Source organism: Haliaeetus albicilla, chromosome 1 (assembly GCF_947461875.1).
Source record: "Haliaeetus albicilla chromosome 1, bHalAlb1.1, whole genome shotgun sequence".
In the NCBI taxonomy this organism is placed as follows: Eukaryota; Metazoa; Chordata; class Aves; order Accipitriformes; family Accipitridae; genus Haliaeetus; species Haliaeetus albicilla.
Window position 1 is genome coordinate 26,251,567 of NC_091483.1, and position 17,931 is coordinate 26,269,497.

General features: G+C 41.2%; 2 protein-coding genes across 5 annotated transcripts in view; one reads left to right on the forward strand and one right to left on the reverse strand.

Moving 5' to 3' along the window:
* Positions 1 to 907: 907 nt before the first annotated feature.
* Positions 908 to 11,532, forward strand: CASP6 (caspase 6). 4 transcript variants are annotated; one of them, XM_069782929.1, is made up of 8 exons: positions 908 to 1,099; positions 2,991 to 3,032; positions 3,801 to 3,843; positions 5,847 to 5,987; positions 6,424 to 6,500; positions 6,944 to 7,119; positions 9,295 to 9,451; positions 10,046 to 11,532. In XM_069782929.1, exons 1-8 carry the CDS (start codon positions 1,069 to 1,071, stop codon positions 10,282 to 10,284), a joined length of 906 nt encoding a protein of 301 aa, XP_069639030.1. In that variant the 5' UTR covers positions 908 to 1,068; the 3' UTR covers positions 10,285 to 11,532. The 4 variants fall into 4 exon arrangements, with proteins under 4 accessions (XP_069639030.1, XP_069639049.1, XP_069639020.1 ...); XM_069782919.1 differs by having other exon boundaries at positions 910 to 1,099; positions 5,841 to 5,987; XM_069782940.1 differs by lacking the exon at positions 908 to 1,099 and adding an exon at positions 2,415 to 2,434 and having other exon boundaries at positions 5,841 to 5,987.
* Positions 11,533 to 11,904: 372 nt separating this feature from the next.
* The window catches only part of MCUB (mitochondrial calcium uniporter dominant negative subunit beta), a 54,067-nt gene continuing 48,040 nt past the window's right edge, over positions 11,905 to 17,931 (reverse strand). Inside the window, exons 4-8 of the mRNA XM_069782910.1 lie at positions 16,004 to 16,108; positions 15,633 to 15,793; positions 14,606 to 14,809; positions 13,081 to 13,197; positions 11,905 to 12,109 (exon numbers count right to left, since the gene is read on the reverse strand). Coding sequence (XP_069639011.1) covers positions 12,032 to 12,109; positions 13,081 to 13,197; positions 14,606 to 14,809; positions 15,633 to 15,793; positions 16,004 to 16,108 — 665 coding nt within the window. The 3' untranslated portion in view covers positions 11,905 to 12,031. The remainder of the gene's footprint in view (positions 12,110 to 13,080; positions 13,198 to 14,605; positions 14,810 to 15,632; positions 15,794 to 16,003; positions 16,109 to 17,931) is intronic.

Sequence of the window (17,931 nt, forward strand, 5' to 3'; positions counted from 1 at the left end):
ACTAAAAGGGAGACATCTTGTCTAAAAGATGTAGTCATGCGGGAAGCCTGTCTAAAAACAGGCCAAACAGGCTGGGTAAAAATACCTAAAATTGCACTCTAAATCCACTTACTTTTGTGCTTGTAGCAGCAATCTCTATGAGCGTATTCACACCTGAGTACTCTAGAGCCTACATAGAAATAGGCTGGATAGGAGATTCAGATCCATCCACGGTACAAATCTGCAAAGCTCTTATATAGAAGCATGTTCTTTGTCATTTGCTTTGGTTTAGAAACTGTTGCTTCTTATGCAATCAATCGGTGAACACTAAGTGCCATATAGGGAAAAGGCTGGGAATATCAGCGTTTGTTAAGACACCCTGGCGCTGGTCCCGTCACAGTTCTAAGATCATCAAAGAGAATGATGCAAGAATAGAGCAAAGCTGCAAAAGTATACATCCAAACCTCTCAAAGGCTTATATGTGGGTGCCCAAATGAAAATGCATTTTGAGTAACAGTAGTCTTTCGGCTTCTAGTACAGTTTTGAAAAAAATCTCAATATAGTAAACGCAGTAGCTTCTCACTATATTTCAGGATGATGCCTTTGTATATGACAGTGCAGTTGCTGAAACACGGTCACTAAAGTAACACATCACAGGAATACCGATAATGCATGACAAACTTTAAAAGCAACAGGAAGACGCTTTCACACATCACCCTTCCATCCTCCCGGCCGAGTTTCGACCTACGACAGCCGGCCCTTGCAATCTCCCGAGCAGGAGAGACCCCACCAAGCCGCTGGCATTACGGATCTACCTTCTGGCTGCGGCGGTGTCCCCGCAGCCCCAGGAAGGCCTGCAGCCCCCGGCCGCCGGCACCCCCCGCGGCCCTCACGGCCCCGCAGCACTTCCCCCGCCCCGCCATCTCCCGCCCCCTTTCTCACAGAGGCGGCGGCCGCCGGCGGAGGAAAAGGCGATAAACGCCCTGTGCCCGAAAGAGTGCCTGGGCCGGGCCAAGGAGGCGGGCCGGCCCCGGGAAGGCAAGGCAAGGCAAGGCAAGGCAAGGCGGGAGAGCACTTCGGTCCGCGGTCATGTCGGGCTCGGAACGGCGGCGGCCGGCAGGTAGGTAGGTGGGCGGCGGGGAGGGGGGACCCAGGGGGGCAGCGCGTAATGGCGGCCGCCCGCGGGGGGACGGACGGGACACGACGGTTTTTCGGCGCCTGCCGCAGCCGACGGCGCCGCCCCCGCCTCGCGCGTCCCGTCCCGTTAACGGTTAACGTGCGGGGCCGTTAACGGTCTGGGCGCCGCCCCCGTGCCCCAGCGACGGGGGCAGACACGGTGCCGCTCGCCCCCCGCGGAGGAAGAGCGGGAGGCGGACGGATGTCTTTGCGAGGGCTTGAGGGGAGAGGGGCCTCCCCCCCTCCTCGGCTGACCCGCAGCGACAGAGCGGCGGCCGTGCCGGGGTCAGCGCTGCCCGGAGGCGGCTGCCGACGTTCGCGGGGAGCGTGGTCTTTGCTTCCTCTCAGAGAAGAAAGGGGAGCGGGGAAAGGTGGCAGGCGGGGAGAAGGACGGGATGGCGGCGGAGGCAGCCATCGCGGAAGTAGGCTGGAGCGTAAAAGCCAGCGCACCCCCCTGAGGGGAAAGTCCCCCCACCCCGCCACAGGAGCGGGAAATGAAAGCGGGGGGAGTGATGCCGGGGAGCCCGACCGCCCAGACCCCGCCGCCGGGGAGAGAGCGGGGAAACGGGCTTGCTTTGTCAACACGGAAGAGAAACGGCTGGCACCGTAAAAAGCGGGGGAAACGCCGTTGCTAGCCGGGGATCAGGTGCCCAGGAAGAACGGTGATGGGTAACAGGAGGACAAGAGAAGGGAGGAGCAGCAAAACCGTGTGGGTTTAGTTCCTGAAGGTGCTGTTAGGCTTACATACACGGGTTTTTGTGCCATTTGGTTACTGGTATTTTCTAAATGCCATGTCCCTTGGCCCAAATGGTAGACCTATTGAGATTAAAACGTACCCAGGGACAGATGCTATCAGATCCCAGTGTAATCCAGTGCATACCTTATTTTTGATTCCTTTGAAACCATCTTTACGAGACTTAAGTAAGTAATCCCACTGAGAGCAATCAGTTTTTAAAACAAGCCTGTGTAAGACAAGCAGAAAGCTTTTCATACATCATCATAATTTTAAGTAGTGTTTACTTGAACAAAGCTGCAATATGACAGTGGCAATGAAAAACTAAAGGCTGGGAACTGACTAAACAGGATTAAAAGAACAGGAGAACCATCTTTCCCAAGTTTCCTTTGGCCCAGGAATTCTGTTCTTTGTGTGTCCACATGACAGCATTTTCTGTCTAGAAGTTTGATGACTCTTAACATTTTTATGGTCTGTTGTTTTTTGGAGGTGTGGATTACGCCCCTTTCCCCTTAAGCTGAGGCAAAAGCATCAGCCAGATCTCAGGTACACAAGCAAAAATACAGTGTAAATTTATACACAGATGCACTCTTAAAAATATCTGGCTTCCTACTACCAACGGAGTCATGGGCACAGGTGGTGTTGCTGTGTTCTCTCTACACTCATTTTTCAGCACTTCTATCATTAGACTGACCTACATGTTATGTTTCAAGCAAACTGAAATAGCGCTTTTTTTTGTGCGTTCAGGTTACTAGTGATAATTGTAAGACTCAACACCTGAAAGCATGATCAGTATATGCCAGTGGGAAGTTTACATGTCAATAGTAACACTTAAAAGCATGTGACTTCCTTTGAGCCACCCCCCTACTCTCCTGTGCAATGGTGTTCAACGTAGAAGCTTCTAAAGCCAAGTCTAGATTTCTACAAGTTACTTCTAATGTCTTTATGAACTTTTCTCCTCTATCAATACATAGCTGTGTTAGTTTGTTTTGCAGAAGTCTTTAATCAGATGTGAAAAACGGATGTCAAAAGGCAGTATCGTATATACAAAGTAGTTTGTAAAATATACGTATACATGACCCGTCTTCTCTTATAATTGCAGGCCACATCCAGTTGGACAGCAGACCTACTTTAACCACCACAGGTACAGTATAGTATATAGTTTTCATAATGTGGTAATTAGTCTCCACCAGTAGTAGTAGGACCTGTGATTTTATAGCCTATTGAGATGTTTAAGCGAAAGGATTTAAGTATGTTGGCCTAACCATCTGCATGTCTTTAGTTCTGCACGCTCCCAAAATGTGCATGTTACCTGGTGTTCCCGCAGTGTTAGCTTTATGTGCATTCTGTTACTGGAGACACTTATGTCTGTATAGGTTAGCTGAAGAAAAAGGTATAAATCTTGCATCTTCTCAGTTGTCATGAACTATATGCACTATTACACTATCATCTGCTATGACTCATATGCTTCATCCAACCTCAAAGAGAATGCTCAGCTTTGCATTAGCATCATTACTGAAATAAAAGAAACACCAGTGTATTTTTAGATTATGTAAAATCATAACTATTGAGTTAGAGTCTGTTGAAATAAATACAGCCAGATAGTTAGTTATATAAAATCATGATCTCTGAAAATATCTATATAGATACAAATACACAGATATAAAATATGCATGTCTTGACCACCTAAAATTCAGACTGTTGGAGTAGGAACTTTTAAGAACAGCCTCCAAAAGCTGTGGGTGCAGACAAACGCTAATGAAGCTGTTTAACTGCATGCCTACTTGCCTGATGTGTGAATGAGCTTTTGGTTCACATTAACAGCTAAACTTTAAGGCTGGATGCACAAGTTCAAATTGTTTCTTTTTAATGAACATTTAGAGCCTAAATCACTTTTTGATCTCTTTAACAGATGGAAATCAGAACATCACAGAAGTAGATGCACTTGATACAAGGTAAAGTTCTGATGGCAATGACAGAGAGATGGCCTCTGGCACTGAGGTCAGTGCAGGGTTTTCTGATTTTTGTTAAGAATGTGACTGGATTATTCAGCTCAACTCCACCCACTTACATTTCTAGTTTTAGCTACACCAGATGCAGAATCACCCTTCTTGCCATGCAGGCATGCAGAAGGGACCATTAGGAGTGGACTAGTTTTATGCTGGGCAATGTGCAGAGACTGTGGCAAAACCACCATCACAATCTAAGGAACAATTGGGCACACTAAGTGACAGAGTGTATCACAGGAATATATTCTTCTAGAAGGAGGGTAAATGGACCACAGGATAGTGATGCCATGAATTTTTCCTACTCTATCTTACAACATCATCTAGCCCTAGAAAAGGTAAACTACCTGCCTGATAACTTCCTTTGCCTTACCCACTCAGTGAATACAGCTGAGTAGAGGATGAAATATTTAGGGAACCATCCTTTTAATGGTCATTCATAGGATCCAGGGACCTAACTGTCCAAAATCCCTACTAGCCCTATGTCTAGCCAAATCCTAAGGACGATAAATTGCCAAAATCTGAATAAACTCTGTTGCACTGTATCACATTAAGTACTCAAATTAGGGAGAGTGTGATAAAGCACCCCACTTAACTTTTCTTATTGGTTAGTCAGCCAGCATTGTAGAAACCCCCAGACTTTGAACAGTCATCCAGAATTCCTGTAAGCGTTCTTACGCAGACATTACAAAAAGATGTTTTATTAAGGGGCTGCTCATAATAAAGTGGAGAAGCAGAAATAGTTTATGTATAACTTTGGCCATTTTGTAGTGAAGCAAAAGCATTTTGCTGATGAAACTGTGATCTTTAAGTAATATCTGCAGGTAAATACTCTAAGCAATTTCTTCCACCGATTGCACCAAAACTGAACATTCCACAGCAGGAAAAAAAGACAGTAACATGCCAAAAATGACAGCTCTACAAGAGCCAGTCCTAGGGTAGCATGACCTGGACTGTCATTCTGTGCATCTATAACACTGGCCTTGTCTATAGCCAGGGCTATTGCCGGAAGCGTTTTAGTTGTTTTCTGGACTGATACCTCTGTCTACAAAAGCAGGAAGATTGTCTGCTTTGTCTCTCAAAATACAGCCATGCCATCACTTAGAAATGACCTTTTGGGTCCAAGTGCACAGTCCATAGCATGCTATCACAGACTTCTGTGTCGTGTTTTGCTCATAAAACAATAAAATTGCTGAATGCTACTCCAAACGCACAGGCGTTCCATGTGTTTGTTGCCATGACAGTTTGAAGTCCTCTACTTGGAAGCTGGGGAGGTCATTTGTTCTGTCCATCAGAACAACACTGTCCTTCACCTTAAGGATTTTGTTGGCTGGTTGTTAAAAACTTAGATGAACGGTTGCAGTGTCATAGCTTTCATTATGTTAAGGTAAATAATAAAAATTTGTTCTCCTTTTCAAGATACACTATGCATACCACCTCATCACCAGTTTATAGTCTATTGCTCATGATGCAGCACTTGGTTTAGTTACAAGAACTTGTAGCAAATCTCAGACAGCTACAATTCCAAATAAGTACATACGCACTAACCAATTAGGTTAAAGTACTATTCAGCTAAACATGTAATATGGAGAATTAGAGCCAAGTCTGAAGTGCACTGTTATATGCCTTACTGTGTTACTATTGAGACAGCCTTCTGACAAGGGAAAATACAAATACGTTGTAGAGAAACTGTTCAACCTACCCGAGAGCCTAGTACACACCCAACACTTGTTTTTTCTGAATTGCTTAACATGCCTAAGCTTTTCAAAAAGACCTAGCAATTTAGTCTCTTCCTAAAATATTGCACACTTTGAAGTCTTGTCTTCTGAAGTTGGATCCTCGAAGTCTCTAGTCAATTAAAAAATCTCAGCTAGCAGGAATAGAGGAAAGGAATTCAATTAGTCGTTAACTCATTTATCAAGAATGTTTTCCATCTCTGGCAACAGACAAACACTTGATCCTGCAGTGCAATACAAGATGAACCATCAAAGAAGAGGAATTGCGTTAATCTTCAATCATGAACACTTTTTTTGGCATTTAAGGCTGCCAGACAGACGTGGGACTCTTGCAGACAGAAACAATCTGAAATGCACGTAAGGAACTTGGTTTCTTTACTAAAGCTTAAAAAGCTAAACTTCAGAAATCATGGTCAAATAAGCAGTTACCTAAATCTTATGTTTAAGTATAGAACAAAAGACTTTGCAGACATAAGCACCTATGCAACCTTGGCAAAGAAAGCCATAATAAAAAAGCTTCAAGGCACGTTCCCTTAAGTCACAGAAACTGCTGGCACAAGTCCTATGATGTCAGTGAGTCCAGAGTTCTCTTAGGACAAACTCTTTGAAGTAACTTTAGGTATTAGACCTGCACTTGATGCCCATTTGAGTTCAAAATCAACTTTAGTAGTTTTTTTCATAAATAATGCATAAACATGAATATTTATTCTCTCACAGGGAAAGCAACTGAGTTGGTAGCAACTGACATAATTTCAGCAAGATTTTTACTAATACTGATGTGTTTTAACAATAGTTTGACAGACCTTGGATTTGAAGTCAGACATTTTGATGACCTAAAAGCAGAAGATGTGCTGCGGAAAATTTATGAAGGTAGGAGACTATATTATGTCTAACTATTTGTAGCAGAATTTCCAGGTATCTTTTCTTCCATTCTCTCTGTTCATCTAACTTAAAATAGTTTTTGTGCACAAGGAAGTTGTTTAACATTAGAAGGACTTAAGGGTTAGACTTCAGATTATTTTATTGCAATATAAGTGAAGCTTCTGTGGAGAGAACTAAGGAAGTCGCTAAGAGCTGAAAGAAAGCACCTGCACCTGGGAGAAGTTAGTAACTTCATTTTACTTCTAGTGGCCCTTACCTTCAGCCATGTTGAGTCATTGCACCTTCAAATCGCTGTAGTATTACACTACCTGAAAATAGGGTTCATTTGAAAAAGGACTGATCAGAGATTAGATGATATGATATAAATGTGCAATGTTTTTTAAACCTGAAGATTACTGTTTAGTCATCTAAACACCACTTGACTATTTCAGCCTCTCAGGATGACCACAGTAATGCTGACTGCTTTCTTTGTGTGTTCCTGAGTCATGGTGAGAATGATCATGTTTATGCATATGATGCCCAAATCAAAATTGAGACAATCACAGACATGTTCAGAGGAGACAAGTGCCAGAGTCTGGTAGGAAAGCCGAAGATATTTATCATTCAGGTAAGTTGTCCGTTTCTGAATTCAGTGGAGTTAACACTGACCTATGTGTTCTTGTAATACAGAAGTCAGTTTTCCTGATACAGTCTTTCCACAAGGGAAAGTTTTTGCATCTTTAGGAAAGAAGGTATGGAAAACTGTTCCTTAAAGGCATTTAAGACAAGGATTTTTCTCTTTTTTTAAAAACATTTGTGTACACAAGTGTTAATATTATGATTCTAGCTGTATGTAATAAGTAATTTATTGAAGAACAACCCAAATTAATCCCATGTTGGATTGGCTGTCAGTGTATATTTAATGGCAGAAAAGACAGTTAACATTTTTTTGAGAAAGTTACGTACAGCCTCAGCTCAGTTCCTACTGTTCACACCTCACAGCCCTAGGCTAGGCTTGTAGAAGGCTATCAAACCTCCTTACTTTCACCGTTTCCTTCCAGGCAAGTCCCTTTACTTGATCCTTACAGAAGTTGGGTTTTTTTTTTTTTGGGGGGGGGGGGGGTTGTGGGGTTTTTGTTTGGTTAATTTTGGTGGTGGTGATGTATTTTTTGTTTTTCTTTATTTTTTTGTGTTGTTTCTTTTCTGTCCATGACCAATACTTGGCATCTCTGTAGAATTTAAAGAATCAATTAAAGGCTTTCTTGTCTCAGAAATACTGTTTGTGCTAAGCGGTCAAATAAAGCCCATATGTAACCTCCTGTTTCACTCCTTGGTTCACAGGATAACGCAAGTTGGAAGGGACCTCAGGAGGTCTCTGGTCCAGCCTTCTGTTCAAAGCAGAGTCAGTTATGGGGTCAAACCAGGTTACACAGGGCTTTATCCCATCTTTATCCAGATTACAATTAGCAAACTCATATGAGAACCTGGCCTTCCAAATGAAAGCTTCCTTAGGCACAAGACCACTGCAAGAATCAACACATTGTTAATTCTTCTTTCATTAGGACTCATTCAGCTTTGATTTTTTTTTTTAACCAGGTGCCAAAAGATGGAAAAACATTTACATATTTTAATTTTAAGTTGGAAACATAATACAATACTCATCAAAAAGCAAATTAATTTAGTTCAGTTCATCAATCGAGTTCTTTTACAGCACAATTGCTATAGCATTTACCTTTGGAAATCAGAGGGAACAGCAAGCATGGAACTTCATCACTGTAAATGAAAGAAGATTTTCATGTTTCTCTCTTTAGTCATAGTTCTTGAGTAATGCTCCTTACCTACTTTGTATCTTTTGAGTGTGTTCTTACCTTCTTATCCTCCACATATAGCCTTTCCGTAATGCTGACCATACCGGGCTCACTTACCGGCTTCTCACAAAAAAACCCTCCCTCAACTAATGCATTTGAGACTGAATTAAGAGCAGAAGCATTACAGCATATAATGATGGCTCTGCTTCAGAGCGTTTATTCAACACTGCCTTGCCAACAGGTCCGAGGGAAACGATTCTTCCTCTCTACTCAGCACTGGTGAGGCTGCTGCATCTGAAGTATTGTGTCCAGTTCTGGGTTGCCCAGTAGAACCAAAATATGGACTTACTGGAATGAGTCCTGCAAAGGGCCACAAAGATGATTAAGGGACTGGAGCATCTCTCATATGAGGAGAGGCTGAGGGAGCTGGGACTGTTCAGCTTGGAGGAGATGGCTCAGGGGAATCTTATCAATGTTATAAACATCTGGTGGGAGGGAATAAAGAAGAGGGAGCCAGGCTCTTTTCAGTGGTGCCCAGTGACAGGATAAGAGGCAACTGGCACAAATTAAAACATGTGAAATTCCATCTCAACACAGGAAAACACTTCTTTACTGTGAAGGTGGTCAAACACTGGAAGAGGTCACACAGAGATTGTGGAGTCTTCATTCATCTATGAAGATACTCAAAAGCTGACTGGACATAGTCCTGGACAACCTGCTCTAGCGAACCCTGCTTGAGCCAGGGGGTTGGACTAGATGATCTCAAGAGGTCCCTTACAATCTCAGCGATTCTGTGATCATCTCGGAGCTTTCACTGGACTTCGTCACCAGTATTTTAACTGATAGAGATGTAAATGGGTCTTTATGAATCCAGACTTATGGTAATGTGGAACACATAACTGAACAGAAGTCCCTTCTGGTTAGTGTCAGAAGTATCATATTAACATAGGTGAGCTTGGCAGAGGTGAAAGCATAACAATACTTCTCACCAACAGGCATGTCGAGGTGATAAACATGATGATCCAGTTATTGCTCGGGATTCAACAGACGGTAGTGATGAATCCATTGTCAATGACACGGAAGTGGATGCAGCTGGTGTATACACCCTGCCTGCTGGTGCAGACTTTATCATGTGCTACTCTGTGGCACAAGGTAAGTTCTAATACTTTACATCTGATGTCTGATACTTCACTTCTTCTTCTTGACTTTTGTAGTCTTCTTGACTTTTGTAGTCAAAATAATGAGTACAGTTCCAGGTCCTGTGTTTTACATGTCTGATAAGTGACATCTTGTCTGGGAAAGAGCCTCACATGTTTAGGAAGAAGTGAAAATAAACTGTCAAGGTTGCAGTTAATTTGCCAAGCAGAAACATTCTCATCAATTTTGCTGCTGAGCTATCTGCTGACAGCAAGTATTCCTCTCTTTTCCAGGACTGTAGGATTCTGGTGGCTTACAAATTTCCATGCACTACATGGCTGTCTCATCTGCTCTCTTGTAATGTACAGATACAATCCTGTAAGCTACCAGTCCCTGAACCATGCTTCTCTTGGCTTAGCACTATTAATGACCTCAAAGCCATTTCCCATCTACAATTTCCAGTGAAATTGCATAATTGGCAAAGTAAGATTTATACCCATTAGTAATATCTTACAGATGCAGCTAGCAAGCAGTAACTCTCATGAATATTTTTCAAGTTGCATGACTACTTACATTTGGGTATAATTTTATGTTCCCATTCTACAATAGGTTACTTTTCTCATCGTGAAACTGTAAATGGCTCCTGGTACATTCAAGATTTGTGTGAGGCACTTAAGAAGCACGGCTCTTCCTTGGAGTTCACAGAACTTCTTACTGTTGTTAACAGGAAAGTATCTCATCGCAGAGTGGATATGTGCAGAGACATTAATGCTATAGGAAAAAAACAGATTCCTTGTTTTGCCTCAATGTTAACTAAAAAACTGTATTTTCATCCAAAATCTAAGTAGATTGTTACTTAACAATGACAACTGTTAACTAGTACTCACTGCAGAATTGAAAAACACACCGTCTTAGTTCAGGAGACTAATATTCTACAAGATTGTTTGCAAAAACACTGGGATCAAATATTACAGTTTGTATACATAATAGTTTCTAAAAATCTTAAAGCAATTTTAAAGCTAGTAGTAGAGCTCTGTTCATCTCAGGGAATTTGGGAAAAGTTGACTGGTGCAAAGCTATTAAGAGGTGCTCAGGTTTTACTGAAATTGGTATTCTAGATTACTTTTTTTCTTAAAAGTTTTTTGCTTGATTGCCACCTAACTATGGCATATTTTACTATTTCCAAAACATTTCAGATGTTGCATTAGATTAGCTTGTCTTGCTCCAAGAGCACAGTCTACAGGGAATGTTTGTAGCGCATCTTTTTAAATCTGCAGACAGCAGTATCCACCTTCCAATTCTTGTGGATTAATTGAGCTTTTTAGACTATTTTATATTTTCTCTCAACACTAAAAAGGAACTTAATTCCTTGAGTACAATTGTAGCATTAATATAGATAAAGAGCTTCTTTTTGCTTGCACATCATATACGTTTGGGGCACAATTACAGCTTGCTGGCATTTTGCATCCTCAGGAGAAAAGCAAGCAGTAGTGAAATGAGGACATGTACAGCTTGCTTTGGGTGACTCTGGGCAAGCTTGCCTTGTACACATCTCTAAAGCTAAAGCAAATCATTTCGAGGTTCCAGGCTCACTTATAACTGCTGGACATCTCTAGGCAGCTCTGCAAAATACAACATATGCAAACCTGCATACTTCAGGCCTTGGTGTTGAAACAGCCTCTTCCTCCTCTTGGCCCCAGAGGGGATCAGCCATGCTCTGTCATTGTGTACATAAAAGTGATAGTGCATTTGTCACCATCGGACATTTCACCTTAGGATTGTTACTACTGCAGCATCAGTAATTTCAATGATACTGACTAGAAGCGAATATTTCTTTTATTATTTTTTACATTACTGGTACATATGCTTAACTGGGGAACAATGGAGAACTGTCTTAATCCACTTTCCTGGGTACAAAATAATTGATTTACTGGCTTTGCTTTAGTTAAATCTTCCCATAAACTATGTTCTGAGTCACAGATATTAAATCTTACTATGGCTACTTTTAAGCTTTGTATAAATCATGTATGTTTGAATGTTTTGATAAATTCTTTTGATAAAATGCAACAATGAAACATAAATGATTTTATAGTAAATGAGTTTAAGTATATCGTACTTTTCCAGCAATATTTACTAAAAAAGCTTACTTGTGATGCAATCAATGCACAGAGCTAGGAAAAAGGAAACAGTAGTCTCAGGAAAAAAAATCCTTAATACTCGATGCAGAAGTTAATTATTCTATGAGCTACTGCTGTGCTATAGTAAATGGTACTAAAAAGACAGCCCTTGTTCTATAAAACATCCCTGTCATTTTACCGGCAGGCAGAATGCCTCCATTTTACTAATGAGATTTGACAAATATCTTGAAGAACTTTGCTTCAGCAGCTTCTTCATAGGGTTTCGGGGGGGAAAAAAAAAACAAAAAGAAAAACAAAACAAAACCAAACCCAAACCATCAAGTGATCAAATAATTTTTGTAGGTATTTATTGCAACTTTCAAAACTATATAGTGGTCAAAAATACCCAGTTTCTGTAGAGTAACTAAATGTTTATATCAGCTTTTAAAGGGCAATTCTAATATATACAAAACCAAAGTCAGTCCTTGTCATTGATTTCCTGGATTGGAAGCCTCAAGTGCAGAGGTTGGCGCAGACGCCTCAGGGATTCTTCTGCCTGCCAGTGCAAGAAAGAGTGAGAGTTAGTCCTTCTGCAGCCCTCCGTTTTCTCCTCCTCTTTCACACATCCAGTATCTTTCCTTTCTCAGAAGGCATTGGTCTTACGCAAGAAACCAAACTGATCAAATGGAGGACGCTGAACATTTACAGGCTGCTCAGGTCATTCAGCCAGTCTCCGGAGAGAAGCATGTGCCCTGCCCGTCCATACACTCACTCCCACCCCGAAGTATTTTCCTGAAATTACAGTTACAAAATTTATACTCGCAGGCTACTGAAAAAGCATCAAACTCTAGCCTTATGTCCAATGTGGTTCATGAAACGATACCCTGAACCACAGGTCTTGAACTAAAATTAGGGGTAGTTTCAATTTTCTTTTACAAGATGTTGAACACAGGGCTAGTGGGATGGGATGGGGGAGTAAGAAGTCAGGAGTGAGAGATCTGCTACACTTTTTCATGAAGACCACAAAGTTTCTCGTAGGTGCACACACCACCTTTTCCATCGACTCGCCCATGTTCTGTAAATCTAAGCCTTTTACCTAAGGAATAGGATTAAGATGTCAAATGCTGAATTCTGCAAGGCAGTCTCCTTCCAAGGAAGGGAGGAGATTGTGTTACCACAGCAGCGCAGCAAACATACTGTCTCCAAAAGCAATGCAGCTATTCTATTAAAATGGCCAAAAATGCAACATATTAGAGTACACAAAAAATGGATGTGTAGGGCTGATAAACTGACTTGTTTTAAATTCAATTCATGAAGGTCTCCCTTTCTGATGACTTACTGAAGTACTTTATACATCAACGGCAAACATTGTACGGCTATTTGAACAGCTGAAACTGACTGATAAGCAATATGCTGTTTTGAATGTAAGTAGCAAACCTTGAGGTCAATTTTCTGTTAACTGGGAGTTTACTGGAAAAAATCTTAAGCCAAAGGCTACTTCATTATTTAAGGATTGTATTTAAATACCTCTGCTAGGTCTTCTTTGAGCTTGTTATACCGTTCCACATTAAAATGCTGGGTTTTGGATTTCCGATAGAAGTAGTGGAGGAATTGCCTGTCTTTAGCATCAGGATAAATGTAGTCCTGGTAAAGAAAGCAGGGCACGTACTTGGGGTTAGCAAGAAAACTGGATAGAGGTCAGAAGATTATCTGTACAAATGAGTTTTCAATAGAAATTCAGCCTGTTTCAGGAATATTTAACTAGTGCAACACACACAGTATGTTCTGTTAAGAGGCTACATATGAAGTTATGCCCTTATAGGTCATAAGGGCCTTTTAGACACATGGTAGGAATAATTTCTATCACATCTAAAGGAATTTTCAATTATAATAAAGACATAGTGTGATCTTCATGACTGAAGCCACCTGAGTCAATGGACAGTACTTCCAAGGAGTCGGAGAAAGTTCGGCTACTATTTCTCAAAGACTTACTTGAAAGTCTCAAGCAATGGCTCCAGCAGCTGTTCAAAAAAGCCAAGGAGTAATCTCTTTATCTACTCATATACAAAAAGTAGGAATGCCTTAGCCCTTCTTAAAAATCAGTGAGAAGGAGTAAAACTTGTATTCCGAGCGAGCTCTTCATAAAAAACAGATGTGTCTCCCCTTTTCACTAAAGGAACCTGACATCTCATGAGGTCTATAGATCCATTGGTATTATAGAAGGAAGCGCTGGTTACTCTTCCACATACTTCCGTAACAACAAGAGTTTTGCATCACAGAAAGTTCAACATCAAGAAGTCCACTTTGGGAGTAAAGTACAGAGCTAAAGCAGGAAAAAGAAACATTTCTTGAAGTGTTACAGGATTTCAGGACAAGTCTGTATTGTGGAGCTCAGTTAAGATTTTGTTGTTGTTGCTGTTGCTCAGCAAACTTCTTTTCTTCTAAACAATGCCTGTTTCCTGCTCCGTTTCAGCTGTCCTAGATTTACCTCCATTCATTCAAAGTCATGGAAAAACAGTCAGATTATGAAGAACAAAGCAATAACATTTTTTCAGGCACTAAATTAGGCATATTTCAATAATGCAACTGCCAGAATTCCAAACGGTTTCATACCCTGCACTGTTTATACATAAACTCCAGCCGATAAAAGCTACTGTTCAGTGATTTGGTTCCGTAAGGCAGCATTTGCAAACTGGCACAGCACTACTAGTTGCTCTCCCTTTACAGCAATGAGTAAGGTGCCGTTTACTATTCAAAATGATCTACAAAAATTTAAAATAAAAGGAGAGACTTCTTTCATCACTTTTCATTCCCTAGGTTATGAAATATAACAGACAGTAGTTATGCTCAGCAGCTGGTCTGCAGTTCATGTGTAACAGTACCTCGCTTGATTTTGCATAATGTAACGTTCGTATCCAGCCCCATTAGGGATCAAACAAGTCCCTGTCTGATGGCAAGACTACTTACTGAATTAGATTTTCATCAGAGTCCAAACATTGTGATTTTTCAGAGTCAGTTTTCCTCCTTTACAATACTCCAGACGAGGACTTACCTGTTTAGTAAGAACAAAGTAGGCGTAGAAAGCCATGGCACTCCCGTAAGTGATGAAGTATGTGACCGGCTCCATGATGTCCCACGAGTAGACCCACCACGTGAGCCACGCCAACGCTCCCCCTTGTGTTGACATCAGAGCTAAGCCAACCCATAGAAGCCTGGAGGTCTTTGCATCTGCACTGTCCGTGATTCTGGCTTTCATCTAAGGAAAAGAAATATGGAAACCTGTTCAAGCAAACATGAATGCTCCTCTGATGAGCAGCTCCCCAACTATGTTTTCCCCTGCTGAGCTAGATCCTTTTTCAGGATCTTTTACTGACTTTTCTTAACAACTTACCCTGCTGAGAAAGAAAAGGACTGAAATACAAGGGCAACCAGATCTCCTGGCTGTTGTGCACGAAGAAATCCTGCTTTTAATCTCCCCTTTGCACTACTAGGGATTTATGTCTACTGGATTTCCATTTACCATTCAAGGCAGTTCTGGTTAACGCGGAGGCTGGTCCTCACAAAGCAGGTCTGAAGCCAAAGAAAAGTTTGTCCGCTTTGTCAGGCTCTTTCTGGTTTCCTCCCCTCGTGCTGGGATAGCCTAGCCTGCTCTACATCAACATTCATACCTTTCCTTCTTGGATTCTGGCAACAATTAATCCAAACAATTTGCCTTGCTGATGTAGAAAACCCTAGCCTAAGCCACAGATAATTTCTATCTCACTATTGTTATTTCTGTAATGCGTATTCAGAACTCATACAGCAACAGGTGACTAAGTGGACTTTCAATTCCAATAGTAGCCATGCTGAGGCTTGTTCATGACAGCTTTCTCCAGGTGTTGTGGTTTCTACCCAGGGAATGTGCATAGCAGGAGGAAAAAGAACTGAATTGAAAATAATCTGAATTATATTTGAATTGACCCTCATTTACATAATAAACAAACCCTAGCCATTCATGCTGATTTTCTTCTATGACAGGACTTACTCTTGATGAAAGGAAATGGATGTGAGTTTAAAAAAAAGTAACCCCACTTTCTAACCTGTTCAAGAGGCAGCAGCTCTTCTTTCAGATGGTCCAGTTTCTGTAGCAATTCTTTCTCTTTCCTCATCTGGTGATCTTCTAAATGTAGAGCCACAAACAATCTGTGAACCAAGGATTTGATATCTTCCATTTCAGTAGCATGCTCACTACTCAGCTTATCTGAAAAGAAAATGTTTGTCACATAAAACATTTCAAGAACCCACCCTTCTTCATTCTCTCCCCACCTCCAACCCCCAAAAGCAAGACCATCCAATGATAAAAAAAACCAAAGAGAAATTCTTCCTCCAGGCATGTTGCAGTTTTCTGAGACTTCCCACGCGTTTCATTAGATGAAGTGAGATCATCAGAGTTATTAAGCATTGCTCTTACCTTTTACAGGAGGTGACACACTGTATGCTGTGTTGTTGATAACAAGTTTAAAGTCATTCATCAACAAGACCTCCATCAAGGTTGCATCAGAGACCTTGCTACCATCTGCAGAAGAAAGATTTAAGTTCTAAATCATTTGTCATAAGGAATCTTAAACATTAGCTGACACTCCTTTGGAAAAGTGCTAGAGTTCTTTATTAATAATGCTTGGAAGGGAACTGTACTTTTAGTAAATCTGGTAACTGACACTAAACAGTAAGGAGGAACACATCAACATAGAGCCTGTGCCTGAATGCTTTCTCTAGCAGTGTCACTCAGACTTGTCACTACTATTGTCCCACAAATGGAGTTTGTTTACCCAGTGTGCAAGCCAATAACACACAGAGTCGAGATATTTTCAAACTAATTTCATTGATGCGCATGAATGGGTGCCTGTCTCAAGACAGCACACCCTTGTCTCAAAAATCCTCATAATTATACACTTAACTCATACATATTCATTGTTATTTTCCTTAATGATTGGTTCTTCTTCACCCGTCATGTAAATTAGTGTGCAGACTCTGTCTTCTTCCTTCATTGTCTTCTTTTGAGTAGGTGGTATCATTTGAGTAGGTGGTCAATGAGTCGGTGTTTGCGATCTCCCCCTGTAGGCATTACCTTTTACCTACTTCTTCCCTAATCTTGTCAGTTCCAAGCAGTTCTTCAAGGTTTATTGACCAGACCACAATCATTACCTTTTCTGACATAAACATCCTACTTATTTACAAAGCTCCATTGTCTAGTAGTTAGTCCCTAAACCCTAAATAATGTCTAGTTACTGTTTCCCTATTTTAAATATTAACTGATGGGGGCTGTACACAGGACTTTAGCAGCTGCCTTGTTATTTCAATCATATTATACATATTAATTGATAACACTACGAGCAGACTTGGATTTTCTTATGATTATGACTAGAATCAACCCATTGGGAAGGGGAGGGCAGAAGATAAAGAAGTCTTGCATAAAACAGCAACAAATCACAACATAAAGATCCGCAATTTTGTTTCTCCATCCACACACATTTGCATCTTCACTAGGACAAAGGGTTTTGGGAAATTAAAAGACCTTCCAAGACCTCATCTTCAGGTATAGATTTATGCCTTTCCTTAAACAGGCTCTTCTAGTCAAAAGGAGCAATTCTTGTCAGTCGTGGCGTTCAGATTTTTATTAATGGTACTTGAAATTGCTCTGTTTCACTACCAGTTGTGACTGGGAGTTAAGAAGTAGATAGCTAGACTGTCCAGTCCAAGGCAGACCAGGAGCCACAGAGGCATTAGTCTAAAAAGCTCTGGGGAACCCTTTTTTACTTTTCGGTTTTATGCAAAAAATTACATGAATGCTACCCCATCAGCAACACAAAAAGCAGGCTGAGAAAAAAAAATCATATCTATTTTCAATGACTTTAAGTCAGAGACAAGGGGGAAACTATGACATTCAATCAGGAAAGCTGGTTGTTGAAGATTTTATCCTGCTTTCATATTTGTTCCTTCTTTTCATTCCCTCTCCACCCTTCTTCTTTGCCAAAGGCCCTTTCACCCAAAAGGCAGTATTTGTGTCTGCCTAGGGCTTAGAAGAGATTTGCCAGTGGTAGGCAGATCACAACTTCAATATATGAAAAGGCTCTCATCCAACAGCATGGACATACTGCAGCCCTTCCCAGGGCATTCTCAACACAGCGGATCTTGCAAGATTAGTACTCTGGCAACATTTCTGCTTTCTTGATAACAGGAGAAATAGCTGCATCCAAATGAGAAATGGATCCCTTCCTATTTTACATTTGATACACAAGGGCAGATGTAATCTAAAACCTCTGCTGAAATGTGAAAGATCTGTTTTGTCCCATCTCTGCTTCTTGTTTCCCCTGTTTAAAGGGGCCTTAAGTTTGCAAA